The 18,508-nt window shown below is 36.8% G+C and overlaps 1 protein-coding gene across 9 annotated transcripts in view; it reads right to left on the bottom strand.

Annotated features, from left to right (window-relative positions):
- The window catches only part of LOC110026720 (pentatricopeptide repeat-containing protein At3g06920), a 28,968-nt gene extending 12,280 nt beyond the window's left edge, over positions 1 to 16,688 (bottom strand). For 7 of the 9 annotated variants that reach the window (XM_020727787.1, XM_020727788.1, XM_020727786.1 and 4 more), the window contains exon 1: positions 13,221 to 16,688. In XM_020727787.1, the coding sequence (XP_020583446.1) occupies positions 13,431 to 16,262 (2,832 nt within the window). In that variant the 5' untranslated portion in view covers positions 16,263 to 16,688 and the 3' untranslated portion in view covers positions 13,221 to 13,430. Of the gene's footprint in view, positions 1 to 10,654; positions 10,674 to 13,020; positions 13,043 to 13,220 lie in introns of those variants that run through there. The other 2 variants (XM_020727795.1, XM_020727794.1) reach the window with 2 other exon arrangements.
- Between the last annotated feature and the right edge of the window lie 1,820 nt (positions 16,689 to 18,508).

The raw sequence follows: 18,508 nt of genomic DNA, 5'->3' as shown, positions 1-18,508 counted from the left end.
GCTGAACCAGAGGTTTGTTTATCGGGGAAAGTACCCTTCGATTTGAACGACCCAGTGGAGGTGCTTCTTTTTAGTGTGCCAAAAAAGACAGTGCAACATTTTGTTGTGATTTTGTTTGATCCAAACTCTCCCAGTGAGAAGATCTTTGACGTGTATTTATTGTTTTCTTGCTTTTCGGTTTTATAAATCATTTATTTTGCTTAGATGAGATGTGGCAGGTGAATTCAAAGGTCGAACTCCCTGTTTGGATGGGATTCTTGAGGATCCTGTGCAAAAGGGAGGTAACCCCCCCAAAGATCAAGCCGCCCGTGACACAATTTCATTCCAAACGATGACAATCTGTCCCTTGAAGGTAATGTAGCGCGACCTTATCAATCTAAAACCTCTTTTCTTGATGAATATGATAATTTGTTGTTTTTGAAGATATCGATGGATCAGGATGTGAGGGAGCTCGTGATGAATAAAACTGACACCGAGGCTCCACCCATAATGGAAAATTTTGTTGTCGAAGATATTCAGTATGCTAGAGAGATGTATCCAGTTGCGGGGGAGATCTCCAACCCGATCGAGGTCTTACCATACCCTAGTCTCACAATTGATCTTCTTTCTGCTTTGGGGGATCGAAAAATGTCAAATGACTGCCTTATTGAGCTGAAGAAAAAATTTGTGGATGCTCGAGGTCGAATCGCTGAGTTGGAGACCAGAGAAAACTGTTTATTTTCCTAAAGTTCTAGGAACATAAGACATTTTGAAAGAGATATCGTCTTGATCCGCCTAGAGTTGTAGGTTGACTCTGCCCTACGTTAGCAACAAGAGATGTAGATGGATGAAGCCCTCCATAAGGTAGAAGCTACAGAGGCTGAAGTGATGCTTATTTAGTAGCACTTAGAATTAGAGAATCTTGATAATTATGTGGCTATTGATCGAACAATACTCTGATGTCTCCTTCATTCAGGGATCATTGATGTCGATGATATTAAAAAAGCAATTTATTTCTTTTTTATGCCTGAATATACATTCAACCTTCGAATGTGATAGTTTTATGCCTTGTTGCATGACGTTTCATTTTATCATTATGTTTCTTCTTTATGTTCTATAATTGATAATTCCTTTGAAATTTGTACCCACTGGGCTCCTTGTTGCATTTGTTAAAAAAAATACTCTTTTTTCTTCTTGTTCTAAAATATCTCGGTATGTAATATTTCTTCAAGTTACTTTGACGGTTTCTAGTTTTGGAAAGAAATTAGGTGTTTCCCCGCTAACAAAGCTTAAAAGAAATTTCCAAGTAGAAGAAAATCAAATGGTGCACGCCCAATCAGAATATGTTGTTATAATGTCGTGACTATGAGGGAGACAAAGAAGGGAGAAACTCCTAATATAGTATATGACCATAAAATCTATGGTTAATACAAAAATTTTGCTCTGGTTTGCAATTTTCATTATGTGCATGACTAATCGACATCTTTAACTTCTTCGGGCTTGTCATTGCACGTAAAAGTCCTACTCTACAGCAAGCGTGATGGCAGTCATTATTTACGCACATGTTGGGGGTCATTAAAGGTCGACGAACTTGTTCCACCATGTGTTCCAAGTGAAGACGCAAAATGATGTCTTGGTAGTGTTTTCATAATTGTTGAAAACAGTAGGTTCGATCAACAAAATGCCAATTGATTAGAAGGGCTTCTTTTTTTCCTGTAATCAACGCACTTAGAACATCCCTACTGAGATGCAGCACAAAAGGAGGGAGATACCTGACGCCTTGGAGCTAATTAAGGAGGAAAGAGAGTTATGGTGTTCTGAGGAAGGTGAAAATTGACACTTCGTTATACTTTTTCTGTACTTCTCAAGCACATGTTGGAAGGCAAGGATGTATTTTGTCCAGTTTTGAGCAATCATAGTTTTTTATTTGATAGTTGATGTAAATTGTGCAGCTTATATTGTAGGAGAGAAGCAGAGGTCGGGTATGTGTTTGTCTAACTGTATCGCTATGATCCAGAGCTTACCTGTGACCCTCGTCGTTCGGAATCATCCCTAATGGAGCACAGAGCCCATGAAAAGGATGAGGAATATGTTCCTTAGAGTGTTACCTCATCAGGTGGCGGTGTGCACTGCTCAACTTAAAGCATTAATGATAGAAGGGCCTCCAAGGAACTCTTCGGTACCTCGAGTATTACCTATAGTGCCGGAGGGCAACGGAAAAAATGTTCTAGAAAAAAGAAAACTACCTGAGCTGTCACGTCCGTAGCGTGGGTCAGACAAAGTCAAGAGAGCTCATATGGGTTCGCGGGGAGTCCTTCGGTGGAGGTCTCGTGAGTTACTTCGACTATGTATAAACGAATTATGATGGTTAATAAAGATGGGAGTTAGGCATTAGTCAATCTGATTAAAGATTAGTCTCCTAAAGAAATTCTTTTACCATTAGCATTCCAACTGGGCCTGGGCGTCAGCTCGAAGCACTTGAGGGAGGTGGCACTAGACATTAACCGGGAGGACTGTCATATCCCACTAATGGATAGCTTGTCACCTCTTCGCGATGGGCTTATACCATCAGTGCATCTCATCAAGCTCTATAAGGGAAAATATTTTAGAAATATTTGAGTTGACTTGAAGAAGAAGATCAATCCCCAAGGGGAATTTGCAAAACTTCAATCGAAATTAAAAGTGCTTGTGGAGGAGAATATTGGCCTTCAATTCTCCCTGACAAAATATGCTAATGGAAATATCACTTATGAGCGAGAGATAAAAATGCTACACTCAGACAAGGTGAGACTCGAAAGAGAACTATTTGACGTTAGAGCTTCTCAAGCTATCTTTAAAGAAGCTACCGAAAAAATCCAAAAGGCTAGTTTGAAGGTGAGGGATGATATTGAGGTGTAGTGGATACGGCTGGAACGAGAGAAGAGTGTCACGGGACTTACAAAAAGGGGTGGAGCAACTCTGTCTCCAAGTAGTTGAACAAGGGAGAAAGATGGAGAATATGGGGACTGAAGAGAAAATCGAGTCCTAATTTACCGCCTCTCGGGCATTTGAAGAAGTTGTAGTGAACAATGTTGATCAGGCAATGAAATCAATTTTTGACATTCTTGTAGACAGAGTAGTTCTACCCCTGAAATGGAAAGATACTGGCCACTTCCTTGACTTCTTCTTGAAGCTTCGAGAAAAAAAGTGAAAAGATGATTCTTACGATCACCTAGGACTATCTAGTTAAATTTGTGCCTTTTCTTGTACCCTAATAGTCGCTTTGTTTATTGTATATTTTACCAAATAGTCTCTGTTTAGTGATATCATGTGAACTTTGGCATTTGTCATGAAAGTGTATTTTACTTTTCCATGGTTTCGATGGAGCATGCGCCTTAGTTACTCTCTAAAAGGGATTTTATTACTTTTACTTGGAGATTTGACACTTTACAGGTAAACTAAAGGCTCATGGCGTCTTATATACCTAGGGTTAAATGTTTTGTTTTGCTCCCTGGCAGCAGTGTCTTACGACACTGACCAATGCGTTTTATAGAGCTTGGTAGGTTGGCATATTAATGGTGCCCCATAATAGGGTTTGAGGTCGGGACACAAATGAATGTTTTGGTAATTTAGAATAGCAAAAAAATTAAGATTTTTGGATCATATAAATTTTCTAAATAATTCAAAATTCAAAATTATTTAAGTTTCCAAAAATATTTAAATTTTGGACTCCAAAATTTTATGCTCCTAGGACATAAAAAAATTTAAAATTAAGTTTTTTCAAACATTAGACCTTGAGATTTGAAAATTAATTTAAAATTGAGTTTTCAAAATTTAGGCTCGTAGAATTTCAAAATTAATTTTGAAATACATTTTTTTTTTTAACTTAAGCCTCTAGAGTTGAAATTAATTCAAATTTGGGCTAATAAAGACTTGCAAATGACTTAAAGTATGTATTATGCTAACATACAATATGAATTATTAAGACTCACAAGATTAGCTTAAATATGGAACAACAAATATCGCTATCAGGTCTGCAATTCTAATTTACAAGCAGATAGAGGCAGTTTAAAAAAAAAATATCACTTTTGCAAATATTTTAAGTTCTGATTGATTGTAAAACTTATATAAACTTCGTGGTTATCTCCTCAATCAAATGCAATATCTTGAAATGTGAGCCCCACTCTTAAGACTTAGATGAGTAACACTTGAGATACTCTTGAATATAAGTAATTTAATTATACATATTTCTAAAATCTTGCAGGTGCTCTTGATGTACATTTCATTTTAAATTCATGGCTTAATTGTTGTGCAAGGCTTTAAAGCTTATTAAACAATTTAAGATATTCAAATATGTGAAATTTAAAACTCGCATGGACTCCTGCTAAAGTTGTAAATGCTTTAACAAATAACTTAGAAATGTTGTATGAGTTAAGGCCAAATTTACACTCAAGTATTTCATATTTTAATAATCAATCAATCATGTCACTTTGTTTATATGATAAGGTTATAAGTCTCACCTACATTGTCTGATTCTCCACTTAAGGACAGAAGTTGACAAGTCTAATAAATCCCAACAATGTGCAAATAACAAACATAAAAATTTGCAAGTTTAAATCACCTAGTCCAATTCTCCTTCTTATATAAAGACAGGAGTCGACAGAATTAACATTCTAAGGGTATCAAAACTAATAAATTTCAAATGGATAGTTTCAAATGTCAATTCCCTAAGGATGGTGGTGTTGATCGAAAATCTCAGTCGGAGGGTCACCTTTTAAATTAAAAATTTTTAAATAAAGTGTTCAAAGTAACAAATTAAACACTCAAGTTAAAATTAAACCACTTAAGACTTAAAATAAACTCCAACCACCCTCCATAACAGTTTATCAAGGATGACAAATTTTTTATTGACTTCAACTTAAAAAAAGACTAATATGTCACTTCGAGTGTACAATTATATTCACACTTGAAGTAAATTCACGTAAGTAAGTTGGTAGCCTAAGTCCTTTGTCTGCATTATTTAGCCCATAGGCTCCATAAAAATATCAGTTACGACTAGAGCCCTCCGACTTAATGATTATTGTGAAATGATACAATTATATTACGATCACGGCCACAGTGTATATATTCCTTGTTGACATTTTGTCATTTGAGTTGTGAATGATAATGATATAATTGATTGAAATAAAGCCTAATTATCGGCTAAAGTCGACTTAAATTTATCCCATTAGACAGATATTCACCACACATCTATAAGGTCGCTTGGACGACGCAACCCATGGTTGCTACCAAAAAAGTCTACTACCTCCTCTGACCAAGTAGATTAGGGACTACGATAACCCGGGATGACGGAACCATGGGATTGTGATTGGGTTCATCATCACTTATCCCACCATCTGCTTTAAGTTCAAGGTGATAAATTTTATAACTTAAACTGTAACTCTACTACTACTATATGTTGAATATTCAATTCTAAATAACTAGCCTTAATAGAAACTATTCTCCCGCAATTAGAAGGGGTAATTAATCATAAGGTCTTGCACCTATGAGAAACATTAACCTCATATCAAAAACTTGTTGCAAAATGAAGGTAAAATCTTTGGATAACAACTTATCTACTATTTCATCCGCCTTCTAAAAATTTGACCCTCGAAATTCTCTAAAAAAAAAACAAAAAAAAAAAAGAATCTGGGGTGGTCAAAAATTCTCGGAGCCCGCATATAGTTGTCAAGCATTTTAATATTTTGACATCAAATTTGAGGAGTCAAAGGATCTTTTAAATATTTTATCATATTTTTTAACCATTTTACAAGAACTTTAATTATTTAAATAATTTTAATAAGAGAACTCATTCACATTCCACCAATGAAATAATAAGCTTAGGACCATTGATGCAAAATCAGAACTTTTTGTATTTTCAACAAGGTTTTGGGCTTGAAATGGGGTTTGATGCCATTTTGTTAATTCAAGAATATTACAACAATATAAAATCTAGAGACCTTACAATGTTTTGTGGCTATTTTAAAATTTGTTCAAGAAGACTTGTTTTTTTTGAAATCTACGGGCCTATATTACAAAACTTCTAAATGCAATGTGTGTGCATCTATGATTAAATTAGCTCAAGTGTCCAAGAAAAATGACAAAACAACATTTTAACTCTTAATCACCACGTGATTCATTTAGATCGGCTGGGCTATTACATCAATTGTAAAAGGTTCTCTTTAATAATTCCATGGGATTATGCTAACATGGAAATTTGTGTAGCTGCCAACAATAAGCAGTTCTTATTTACAAGCCTCTATCAAACAACCACTAAGATCCATTGACCCCACTCCACTGCTCACTTTATTCTCTTTTATTCACATTATGGACACCCACCAAACTGATCATAAAGGTGGAGCACCATTCTTGACACCATATTAGGGCTCTTAGAAGGATTTAGAAAGTGGATCTAGTGGGAAGGTAGTTGGGGAAAACTAAGCGAATGAGAATATGCGAGGTCGGTGGCATTTTAAAGGGAATATGCAATGTTTGATGGTTGTCTGAGTGAAAAACAACAGAGAGAACCACGACTGACAAGGTACCGATGGTAAGGAGGTTATACCACCTATTCCTGAACAAGCTCCAGACAGACCACTTGCAAAAGAAAGATGGTACAATGCTCGCTAAGGCAGAAATTCGATATCACGATCTCCAAAATATAGAAAAAAAAACAAAAAAATCCTAAAAATAGAAAGCATAACATATATAATCTCGCTCAATGAAAATAACCCTAATTAGACTTTAATTAATAAAAACAAAATAAAAAAGGTTGGTGGCTGAAAACCAAATAGGAAAGCCCACTTCAGGCTTGTTGGGACAAAATCCCACCATAATAGAATCCTCATTTTTCATTTGGCCCTAGATGTTATTTCGATGTTACACAAGCGCGTCCCGCATCATTCTTCCTAGGTAAGAGGGGTGTCACTTTTTTCCGTTGAAGCTTCTAGAAGCAATCTACCACCGTCTTAATAATGTCATTGCATAATTGTAGTCGGAGGAGCCCCACTATAAAATTTATGCTCACGTCCACCCAAGACAACTTTGAAACACCAACATTATTCCAAAGTTTATTCTGGTAAAATAAATAGGCATCCTTCTTTGGCACAATTAGAGCGGGAGCTGCATCTAGGCTAATACTCTCATGAACCAAGTCTCTAACCCCCAAGTGTGTAACTTGCTTTTGCAACTTCTCGCACTCAGCTGGTCTTATCTCATACACAGGGTTTGGCAAATCAAATCCTAAAATAAAATCTATGAAATTTTGAATCCCTCTCAGTGGTAGTCACTCAAGAGGTAAATAGTCAGTCAAGAGATTCGACAACTCCCTCAATAGGGACTGCCCCTTTTCTGATATTTGGGTCCTTGGATTCACTATCTTTTAGGATAAACAATGCTAATCCAGGTGGTGTCTCTCTCATAACCTGTAGTATTGTGACACAAGGCATTAAAGTTTTTGTCTATGTCCGAGTATCTATCACTATTGACTCCTTTAGTGACAAAAGTAAAAATATTTCCTACTCTTGATAAACTAGTAGGTGTTTATGTCGTCATCATGAAGTGAACCTCTGTCATATTGTCATGGTCGGCCCGAAAAAATGTGTCAAACATCCATAGGCACAACATCACAACAAACATGATCCTGCAATTTGTCTCTAACTAAAAATTATAGCAAAAATCTCTTGTCAATATAGACCTTACTCCTATTCAACCAAATCTGAGAATATGGTTGAGAATGGTTTTGGGTAAAATAAGGCTCAACTTGTTAACCATCTGTGTAGATAGATTCTACATTTTCACAACTACCACTATCGATAATGAGATTGCATATCTTTCCCTTCATAGTGCAACGAGCATGAAATATGTTATGACAAAACCATTGTTGTTCTCTTGTGGGCTCAGTCTGAATGATCCATTGGACAAGCATCTCTCACTCATCGATTGAAAGAAGATATTTCTTTTTCGCGTTCTCACATTCTTCAATGTCTCTTGCTTCAATGTCCATTTTTCACTGCTCTCTGCTCTCTACTCTCTGCCCAGTGAAAGAAACTACTCTTCTATTTTGGCAAATCAGACGTAATGTGTACAAAATCATGATATTTAAAGAACTTCTAGGTCGGGACGGATTTGGGAGTGCTGGTGGCCTCCATATTTTCTCTGGATTAACTTATCATAAGGAGGCGTCAACTTAGATGCTTCAATCGGCGTACCCTTGTCTCCTAAGATTGGGGTTGAACTTTATTCTTAAGGTGTAATGGTCACTTTGTGAAGATCTTTCTCCACTTTCAAATCTAAGGTATGTACATAAAGTAGCGACCAATACGGTTCCAGTTGCACCAAATTACTAATAAAACTCCCTAATCCTCTAAGACAACTCACCACTGTGTGCTCCTCTAGTAACTCGTATTTCAGCATGAGTTGATCAAATTCAACGATATGTTCCACAAAAAATCTCTGGTGCATGTTATGGAGTTTTATGGACATATCATATCGATAATATGGGAGGAGAGAGGGGGGAAATTGGTGTTGCATCTCCCTTTTCAGATCATGTAATAAAGTTACTCTTCCCTTCTCGCGAACGAAGACGCTTCAGTTTTGCCCACATAAGAAAGCATTCTTCCCAAGCTTGATTGTTTTTAGTTTAACTGAGGATCGTCTTTATGCTCAAAAAAAATTTTCCATTGTTTGGAGCCACTCAATAATTCATTTGCATCCATGTGACTGCCAAAATATGGTAAATCTACATTTATTCCATATCCTAATTGTTTTCTCTGATATTCAATGCCAAATCAATGCGGCATTGACTCTCCGTCGCTCAAAACTTCTTGGTGGAAGGTATTTACTTCTTCCTCTAAAACTAGCAAATCACTATTGTGGTTATGAGTGACCTCATCAGGTTGCCTCCTCTCAAAAGCAGTAAACCTTTATTATTGTTGAAGGATTTCTCGTTGCATATTCTCAATAGTGATATTCTGAACATTTCATTGAGGGTTTCTCATTGGCATCATGGCATCTTATTCTTCCAATAAAAGTTATGATGGAAAAGTAAAAGGCAGTTTAGAGTTAGGGTTAGGTTTAGGTGGGTGGTATGGGGAATTTTTTTTTTGCAAGTCAAAGGTTGGCTGAGTGCTTAAAATTTTGGTGGTAGGTGTCGAGGTGGCTTTTTGATAAAGGTTACGCTATATGAATTTTAAGTTTAGGTGTAGAAAACACAAAACCCTAGAAATTTAAATTTGCCAAGTTCCAATACTAAATGCACCATTGTAGGGATCCCATGTATCTAGCGAAGAGGTGGTTAGGGTGATAGCTAGGGAACTAGAATATGCGAGATCAACGACATTTGGAAGAGAGGATATTGGTGTTGCATCTCCCTTTTCAGATCATGTAAAAACTTTACTTTTCCCTTCTCGCAAACGAAGACGCTTCAGGTTCACCCACATAAGAGCATTCTTCTTAAGCTTGATTGTTGTTAATTTAACTATTTTGTCATGGGGATCGTCTTTATACTAAAAAATTATTCCACTATTTGGAGCCACTCAATAATTCATTTGTATTCATGTGATTGTCAAAGTATGGTAAATCTACATTTATTTTTTTTTTCTCTGATATTCAATGCCAACTCTATGCGGCATTAACTCTTCGTCACTCGAAACTTCTTGGTGAAAGTTATTCACTTCCTCCTCTCAATCTAGCAAGTCACTATTGTGGTTATGAGTGACTTCACCAGGTTGCCTCTTCTCAAAAGCAGCAAACCTTTATTGCAGTCGAAGGATTTCTCGCTGCATATTCTCAATAGTGATATTCTGAACATTTCATTGAGGGTTTCTCCCTTGCATCATAGCATCTTATTCTTCCAATAAGAGTTGCGATGGAAAAGTATAAGACGGTTCAGAGTTAGGGTTAAGGTTAGGTGGGTGGTATAGGGAAATTTTTTTTGCAGGTCAAAGGTTGGTTGAGTGCTTAGTGTTAGGTGTCGGGGTGACATTTTGATAAAGGCTAAACTATATTTGTTTTATGTTTAAGTGTAGAAAACACAAAACACTAAAAATTTAAATCTGCCAAGTTCCGATACTAAATGACACCATTATTTGGCTCCCATGTATCTAGCGGGGAGGTGGTTAGGGGATAGCTAGGGAATGAGAATATGCAAGATCGACAACATTTGGAAGAGAATAAAAGAAGTTCGGCAATTATCATGACTGAAAACAACGGAGAAAATCACGAACGACGATGTACAAACGGCGAGGAGGCTACACATGTCATGGGCAAGCTATAGACACTTGCAAAATTAAGATGATACAACACTCCTTAAAGCAGAAATCTAGGATCACAATATCCAAAATACATAGAAAATCAAAATCTCAAAACTTGAAAATACAATATATATTTAGTCTTCCACAATAAAATAAACCCTACTTAGACATCAAATAATAAAAACAAAACTAAAAATATGTTGGCGGTAGAAAACCCAAGCAAGAAAGCCCGCTTAAGGCTTAATGGGAGGAAACCCCATTCTGATTCCCACGTATGCTGAAAATTCATCCAAAACAATTGCGATATAATCCCACAATCATAGGAAAACGCAAAACTCTGCATCTCATTCGGCCGTAGATGCAATTGCGTTATGCATGTGCGTCCCTCATCAATTCTCCCATAGGCCTTAACCCCACAACTCACTGCAATATTAACAATTAAAATAATTTAAAATCCAACCACAAGAAAATTAGGAGAAGAATGGCATTTATCTTTTTTAGGTGTAGATTTAAGATCAGACGAGGAAGCATTCTTTCCCTCATCCCCTTCCTCCATCAATTCATGTTCTGATCATTGTTGTTTGCATACCCCACTTCCACTCTAGAATCGATCTAACATCCCATCAATCTTGCAACCCATCGATATTCAATATCAATCGTTGGCATCAACCTTGTGAAGCAAAGAATGGTGAGGTTGTGGAGAGCTAATTTGTTTGAGTCAACATCATCCATGCAACGATTTGCATTAAGGGGTCGTTTGGTTTGCTTAAAATGAAATGCACTGTAAAAGATTTACAAAGTACTATAATTACAATGTATTTAAAATACTTTAAAGTTATTTAGTTCATTGTAAAATAAACACATGACTTTATTTTTATTTTGCTTGATTTGAAGAAGATTGAAAATAATGCATTTCAAAAATTATTTTTTGTCTGACAGTAGCGGGGGGCTAGGGGCTGACAACAGCCGACAATGGCGGGGGGTGACCGGCGGTGGCGCAGAGCGGGCAGCGAGCGGTGAGGGCCTGTCGCGGCTCAGAGCATGCGGCGACGGTTAAAAGTGGAATGGCAATTGCGGTGGCGGCAACAGGCAAGCAGTGACGGCAAACTAGCGATGGCGGCAATGGCAGGTTGCGGCTTGCTGATAGACTTTTATATTTTAATGAATGTTGTCATTCAAATTTGGCCAAATTGATCGAATTCTAAATTAAACTAAAATGAACTATGGTGTAAACTTCAAATTTATTCATCCTTTACATTGTATTTGTAATTCTTCGTACCAAACATATAATTTTCTCAATTCCTTACAAAAGAATTACAGTACGCCATAAATTCACTCAGCCAAATGGCCCCTAAGTGTGAGATCAAGACATTGTAGTAAACAATTAATGGTCAGTGTTGGAGCGGGAAGAGATTGCGATGATGCCCACCTTCTTAATAGTGAAAAATGTGCCACAAAACTAGTATTGGATGTTGTTGGTAGCATCAAGGTAAATTTTGCATCCAGTAACTGGATTTTAGCAACCAGCATAGACTAGCACTTAAGAGCATAAATAGTGGTTTGGAGAAAGAGGATGCAAGCACAATGGAGATCATCAGTAGTGAAAATGGTTGTGGAAGAGATACCAAAGTGGGAAAGAGAGCTAAGGCTGAAGAGATCAACGTTGGTCATAAGTGGGGTTTGTTGGGAGTGAAGGTAAGGGAGCGTAAATAGAGGAAGATGATATAAGATTTGAAGTAGCTAGAAGTTATTGGTAATATAAAAGTGTAGTAAAAAGTTGTTTTATGACTACTTTAAATCATTATTTTTCAAGGTTTGTGATAGGTGATCAAAGATGCCAAAACTGGAATGATAAAGAAAAACAAAACTAAGCAATACCTCAAAGAAGCTTGAAAAAGAATCATGATGATTTTTATAGTCCATGTACTTATGATCGCCTAAATTAAACTAATCAACAAAATTAAAAAAAAACATTTAAGGTACATGCATGAAACAAAATTAGGCATTCTCCAATGTAGCAATCTAAATTGATAAATCTACCTAATCTGAAGTTAATACACCAACTGGGAAAATATTTCTAAGCATGATGTGATTGATAATTCACCCGGCATACGAAAATGCTCCAGCAATGTCACTATCCTAAAAAAAAGAGTTTTTTTTTCTTCCGGGTAATGGATACTATAGCTATTTTTATCATTTTGTCAGGATTGCTTTAGTCCATGTCCTTAAGTTTTTAGCATTTTGATAGCTATGACAAGTTATCATAAAAAGATTCTTAATTTCAAATGTGATCCTTCTCCTTGACCAACTTTAATTTTAATCACTGATCAACGACATGACTTAAATCTTCTAAAAGAGTTAATATCCGTATTAAAGAGTAATGCTTGTTTGCTTTACTACTTTTATTAGTATGTCCTCATCATTTTAATCCGTGTTTCTATCTTATTCATTATCCTTTTATATTTCTTTAACGATCATCATGCATCAAGGTCACCGTGAAGTACTTTCAATTGAATAAAATATTATTTTCAGTTGTGCAACCATTTTAAGCGTCAAAGAAGAAATATAACTTCTTGACAACACCCATTTGGAGACTAGGTATCACATTGTATAAAGGAACATTTTACATAGCATAAATTATAGTTTTACATCGTAAAATTTGCTTGCATGTGGGGCATGGACACATTGTACAAGAAAGCAGAAATCTTCATACTCTGACAAAACTTATATTTTCTGAGTTGTTTGAAGCACCATGCCTGGTTGATCAAATCGCTTAATTAAAGATCCTCATCCTACAACCAATATGGCACAGCTATGATAAACCTCTACATGCCATTAACTTTATTCAGCAAACAAAAAATATTAGATTAACTGTACATTATGAGTTCTTAACTACTGATCCATCAAATTTGCACAAAAGGAAAATCATTGAGAAGAAAAGATAAGAATGGGGAGAATAAATTTTTATACCTCTGAGTTGAGGATACTTTATCTTAACTTCAGCATCAGATCAACCTCTTCCAATGCCAAACATAAACTCTCTTTCACAAAAAAATTGCAATACAAATCCTCCATGAAGCGCAACTACAGCAGAGCTTATAAAACACGAGCAGATTCAATTCATCCACCAAGGCTAAGTCCCTCTATGTTGAGGAGTTTGGTTCAAATAATCACCACATGCTACAATGATCGAGCAGCGTGTTGAGACTTCGCCATCTCTCTCAGAACGGTACCTACAATTGCAGCCTGTTCGAGGAACTCAGCCTTGTGCAATGCGTCGAGAAGAACAATACAAGTCTTGGCATTAATCTTACAGCCCCTTAACCGAGTTTCATCAAAAACCCTATATGCTTCCATTGCCCTATTAGCGTTGCTCATGCCTTCTATAAGAGTATTGTAACAAACAGAGTCGGGCACGCCACCATTTGCCTTAAATTTCTCGAAAAGCTTACCAGCCTCCGTTATGTTCCCCACCTTCGCAAGCCCCGACATCATGGTGGTATAGGTGACCACACTAGGAATGAGCCCCTTCTTCTGCATTTCTTGCCAAAAGACGAATGCTTTGTTGTATTTCTGCACTTTGCAAAGACCATTTATAAGGATACTATAGGTGAAGGTGTTCGGTGCACATTTCATGTCCTTCATCGACTGAAAGCAGACTAGAGCTTCATTAATCTCCTCAGCTTTCACAAGAGCATCGAGCAAACAATTCCATGTGTACACATTAGGAGTTAAACCTGTTTGCATCATTTCTTCCATGATTAGATATGCTTCATCAATCCTACCCACCTTTCCAAAGCCATCAATAAGACTGCTATACATAATAACATTCACCTTAACTCCCTTTGATTTTGCTTCTTCAAATAGCATATAAGCTTCATCTAGCCTATCAATCTTTGCAAGCCCGTCAATAACAGATCCATAGGTAACTTCAGTTGGAGAGCTACCCTTTTCTTTCATCTCCTCCAGAAGTTGATAAGCTTTGTCCACCTTACCAGACTTACAAAACCCGTCAATGACAGTGTTATAAGCAAGAGTGTCCAGCTTAAGACCACGTTCCTTCATGTCATAAAACAGCTTGTAGGTCTCCCGTGCATGACCGGCCTTTGTCAGACCACTGATCAATATAGAATAGCTTGTCACGTCAGGGAACAATCCACAAGTAGTTATCTCCTCAAATACTTGTCTACCTTTTAAGGCTTCACCTGCTTTAAAAACACAGTCCATGTAAGTGTTCAAAAGTGTAAGATCAGGATGGCAACCTCTACGCCTCATCTCCTTGTACATCTTATGCCCGTCCTCCTTTCTCCTATGTTTGAAGAAGTTCTTAATGAGGGAAGTATAAACAACAGCATTTGGGACATGTCCTGCATCCAACATCTTCTCAAAAAAGTCATATGCCTCATCGACCCTACCATTCCTTCCCAAGCCATCAATCAGAGAACAATATGTAACGCTGTCCGGACCGCAACCCTTTTGTTTTCCACTTTCAAATATGTGGAAGGCCTCATCAACTCTATGAACTTTACACAACCTATCAACCAATAAATTGACAGTAAGAATATTAGGAAACAATCCAACAGCTTCCATGATTTCCCTAACTTTAAAAGCATCTTCAACCTTTCCTGCCATGCAAAGAATGTCAATCATGAGATTATACGTGGCGACATTAGGCTCTGCATCTTTCTTCATTTCATCAAAAACCCTCAGAGCCTCATCAGCCATCCTCCTTTTTTTAAGGCATGTTAAGATGGAATTATAAGAAACAACACTAGGAATACATCCTTTCTCTCTAAGCCTCTCCAGTAACTGGTAAGCCTCATCAAACCTACCTGCTGAGCCATAGCCCAATATCATTGTGTTATAGGCATAAGCGCATGGAACTTTTCTCCCAAGCTCCATTTGCTCAAACAATTCAATCGCCTCATTTAGCCTATTTGCCTTGCAAAGAACACCAAGCATGCTGGTATAAGTTACATCGTCTGGCTCAATTCCTTGGGCCTTCATCTCATGGAGGAACTTCCATGCCATCTCTATCTTACCTTCCTTGCCAAAACAGTCAATACAGACATTATACAGAACAATATCTGCATCAAATGAGTGGCTCTTCATCTCATCCAGTAATGATAAAGCTGTATCAAGTCGGCCATCCTTCGCACAGACCCGAACCAAAGTGGTAAACAATGGAACATTCACTTCATAGCCCACCTCCTGCATTTGATGAAACAAACCAAGAGCCATATCAGCTTCATGAGAATCGGCAAGGGCGCCGATCAAAATTACGTATGCTGAAAAAGCTGGACGAAATTTATATTTACGCATTTTCTCAATCACATCCACGCCTTCCCTGAGCTTTCCTGCCTTCATCAAATTAGCTACAAGCTCCAAGCAAGCATTTGGTGATGGCCCAAATCCAAGGAGGCTCATCTCCTCGAAAATCTTCTCCATAAATTCATAATTTCTATGGTTGGCCATTGATAAGAGAAGTGAGTTATAAACCTCCACACTATGTGGCTCTCCCTTAGCTTTCTCTGACCATCGAAAAAAATTCATTGCGGAACGAAAATTTTGTAGCCTTCTTAGAACCCCAATGACGATTTCTGGACTAGGTTTGGGATCGATTGCGGAAAGAGCGTTCTCGGATTCAGATCCCAGGGAGCTGCGATCAAGAACTCTGCAAATTTCCTCCACGTTATTCCTTAAATCAGCCCTAGAACTAGCCATGCCGCCTATCGACTGAAAGTGGTTATCCGTAGAGAAACATCGATGGAGGTTCTCTGAGTTACAGTTTGTGCCTTTAACCAATGGAAAAGACGAAAAAGGTTCGCTTCGCCGATCATATGACAAGACCTTCGTTGAAAAATGGCGTGGCATCGGGAATCTCCATGGCCGAGCCAAAGCAGTGGAAGCCATCGATGGTACTTCAGCGCCGCAATCTTGATTTCCAAAGGCGGCCGCGTAACGGAAAGCCGGACTGTGGGAGATGAACAGACGGGCTCTGTACACCGCCATAGTCGCCGGCTGAAGGAACTTCGAAGCTCTTGAGGGGGTTTGAGCAAGTTTTCCACCAAGCCATGTTAAGCGGTGCGACGGCCCCTCTCAGGAGAAATTACTCTAATAACATGCGCCTTCATGTGTGCAGTAATAGGCCCTAAACCCTAAACGCTGGCCTGTCTCCGGCGGAGATTATTAAAGTGAAACTAGAGACTATGCAGGGGGGTAATCGGAGGTAATTAGAGAATTATTAGAGTATTGACTCTAATAACGTCACAACAATCTCTTAATAATCTTCGTTGTTACACTCTCAATAATCTATGTGATTACACTCCGCAATAAGCTCATAATAAATAACCCTTCAATAATCTCCACCCTTGCATAACCCTCGCAATAAAATCATAATAACACCTCAATAACTCATCAAAAATCTCTGCGGTTTCACTTCAATAACCTTCCAAAAACACCCATGTGACGGCATATTACTGGAAGTTCGCATGCAGAGCTGGATAAAGTGCTCCGTATGTAATAATTTCTCCCCTCGAAGAGCATAAACCCTAGCCAACACTTTTATATAGAAAATTAAATAGAATTTTGACATATTTCAAATATGAATGAGAGAAGAGAGCTCTTAAGATTGTTGAGCTCTGATGAAGAGATTGCAAAAGGCTCAAAATAATGAAATCTTGCACCCGTGAGTTATGCTCTGGGTAGACAATCATTTGTAAAATATGTAAGTTAAAAGTTGATGTAGACTTTATTTCTCTCACTAAGGTTTTTTTTTTTCTAAAACTAAATTGCATTGATGATCTTGATATGTTTTTTCATTCAATGGTCCTTAGTTTAACAACGATAAACATTTTACTTTTAACAAATGGACTCATAATTTTAGACATGTTGAAGAGGATTTTAAAGATGATTCTATAAGGGTTGAGCTTCCTAATCTCCTTCTATGTTGTTGGTCTGAAACTGACATATCCAATATTGCTAGTAAGATTAGAGGCCTCCTTACTATTGACCCACTCACTGCGAAAAGGTCTAGGTTAACTTTCGTTGGAGTTAATATATATATTAATATTGATTTCCCTCTTCTTGAATATATCACTTTAAATGTTAAAGGGCAGAACATGGTTGAATATGTGACATATGAGTGGAAACCTAATCATTGCAATTCTTGCTTTATTATTACTCATTATATTTTGAATTACCCTAAAACCGCTTCTCATACCCCTGTTGCCATTTTTCCTACTTTTAGAGGTATTAGTAAAAATAGAAATAATTCCATGCAAAAAAATTTATAGAAGTAGAAGTAATTATGTTTTACGTGACTTATCTATTTTACCTGCTTCTAGAATTATTTATGTTAACACTGTTATTCCTCCTACTTCTTGATCTTAATGTCTCTGCTGATATTTCTTGAAATAATAATGAATTATTTATTGATGTTAGTGAAGTTGATGAAGTTTCATCGGTTTTGTCGAAAGGTGATGTTAGTGTCAATTCTTCTTATGTGAAGAATAATTTTTTAATTCCTCTAGAAAATAATATGTATATTTCTATGAGCACTATGGTTGGTCAATCTTTAAATGGTTAATCTTCAAATGTGGCCCTTATTAAGAATTTTCATGGTTTTTTCTCAGCCCGTTCCTTTAGGAAATAAGAAGGGCAAGAAAAAAGGAAACTCTCAGTACTTATTTTATTTTATTTTTTTCTTTATGTTTCTTTCTTTTTTTTTTAATGATATAACCTAATATTATTGTTTGAAATGTTAGGGGGCTCAATAATGAAGCATGTATTGCTGATTGTAATAAGTTATTTAAAGATAATAAGGTTGACCACTTACGTCTTTTGAAAAACTAAACTCTCTTTTTCCTCTCTCTGGCCTGATATCTTTAAATCATTTTAAGTTTTTTGTTTTTTCCTAAAGAGTTTAGCATTAATAAATTTAATATACCTGATAATTGTAAAATTTGGGTTAAGTGGAATCCTAACATTTTACATTTTTTTGCTTTAATATGAGTTCTCCATGCATTCATGGACATATTTCATATTTTTCTTCTATTAATTGTTTTAATACTATTGTCAATGTCGATAACATTGCCTTGGTTAGAAAGAATCTATGGAATTGCATTAACTTTATTGGGATGAATATGACTGAGCCTTACATTTTGTTAGGGGATTTCAACTGTATATGTAAAATTGAAGAAAAAAATATTAGGGATAATCCCCACATTCCTTATAAGCTTAATGATTTCAATAACTAT

Source organism: Phalaenopsis equestris, unplaced genomic scaffold (genome assembly GCF_001263595.1).
Source record: "Phalaenopsis equestris unplaced genomic scaffold, ASM126359v1 Scaffold000399, whole genome shotgun sequence".
NCBI lineage: Eukaryota > Viridiplantae > Streptophyta > Magnoliopsida > Asparagales > Orchidaceae > Phalaenopsis > Phalaenopsis equestris.
This window is presented reverse-complemented; position numbering and strand designations above follow the sequence as displayed.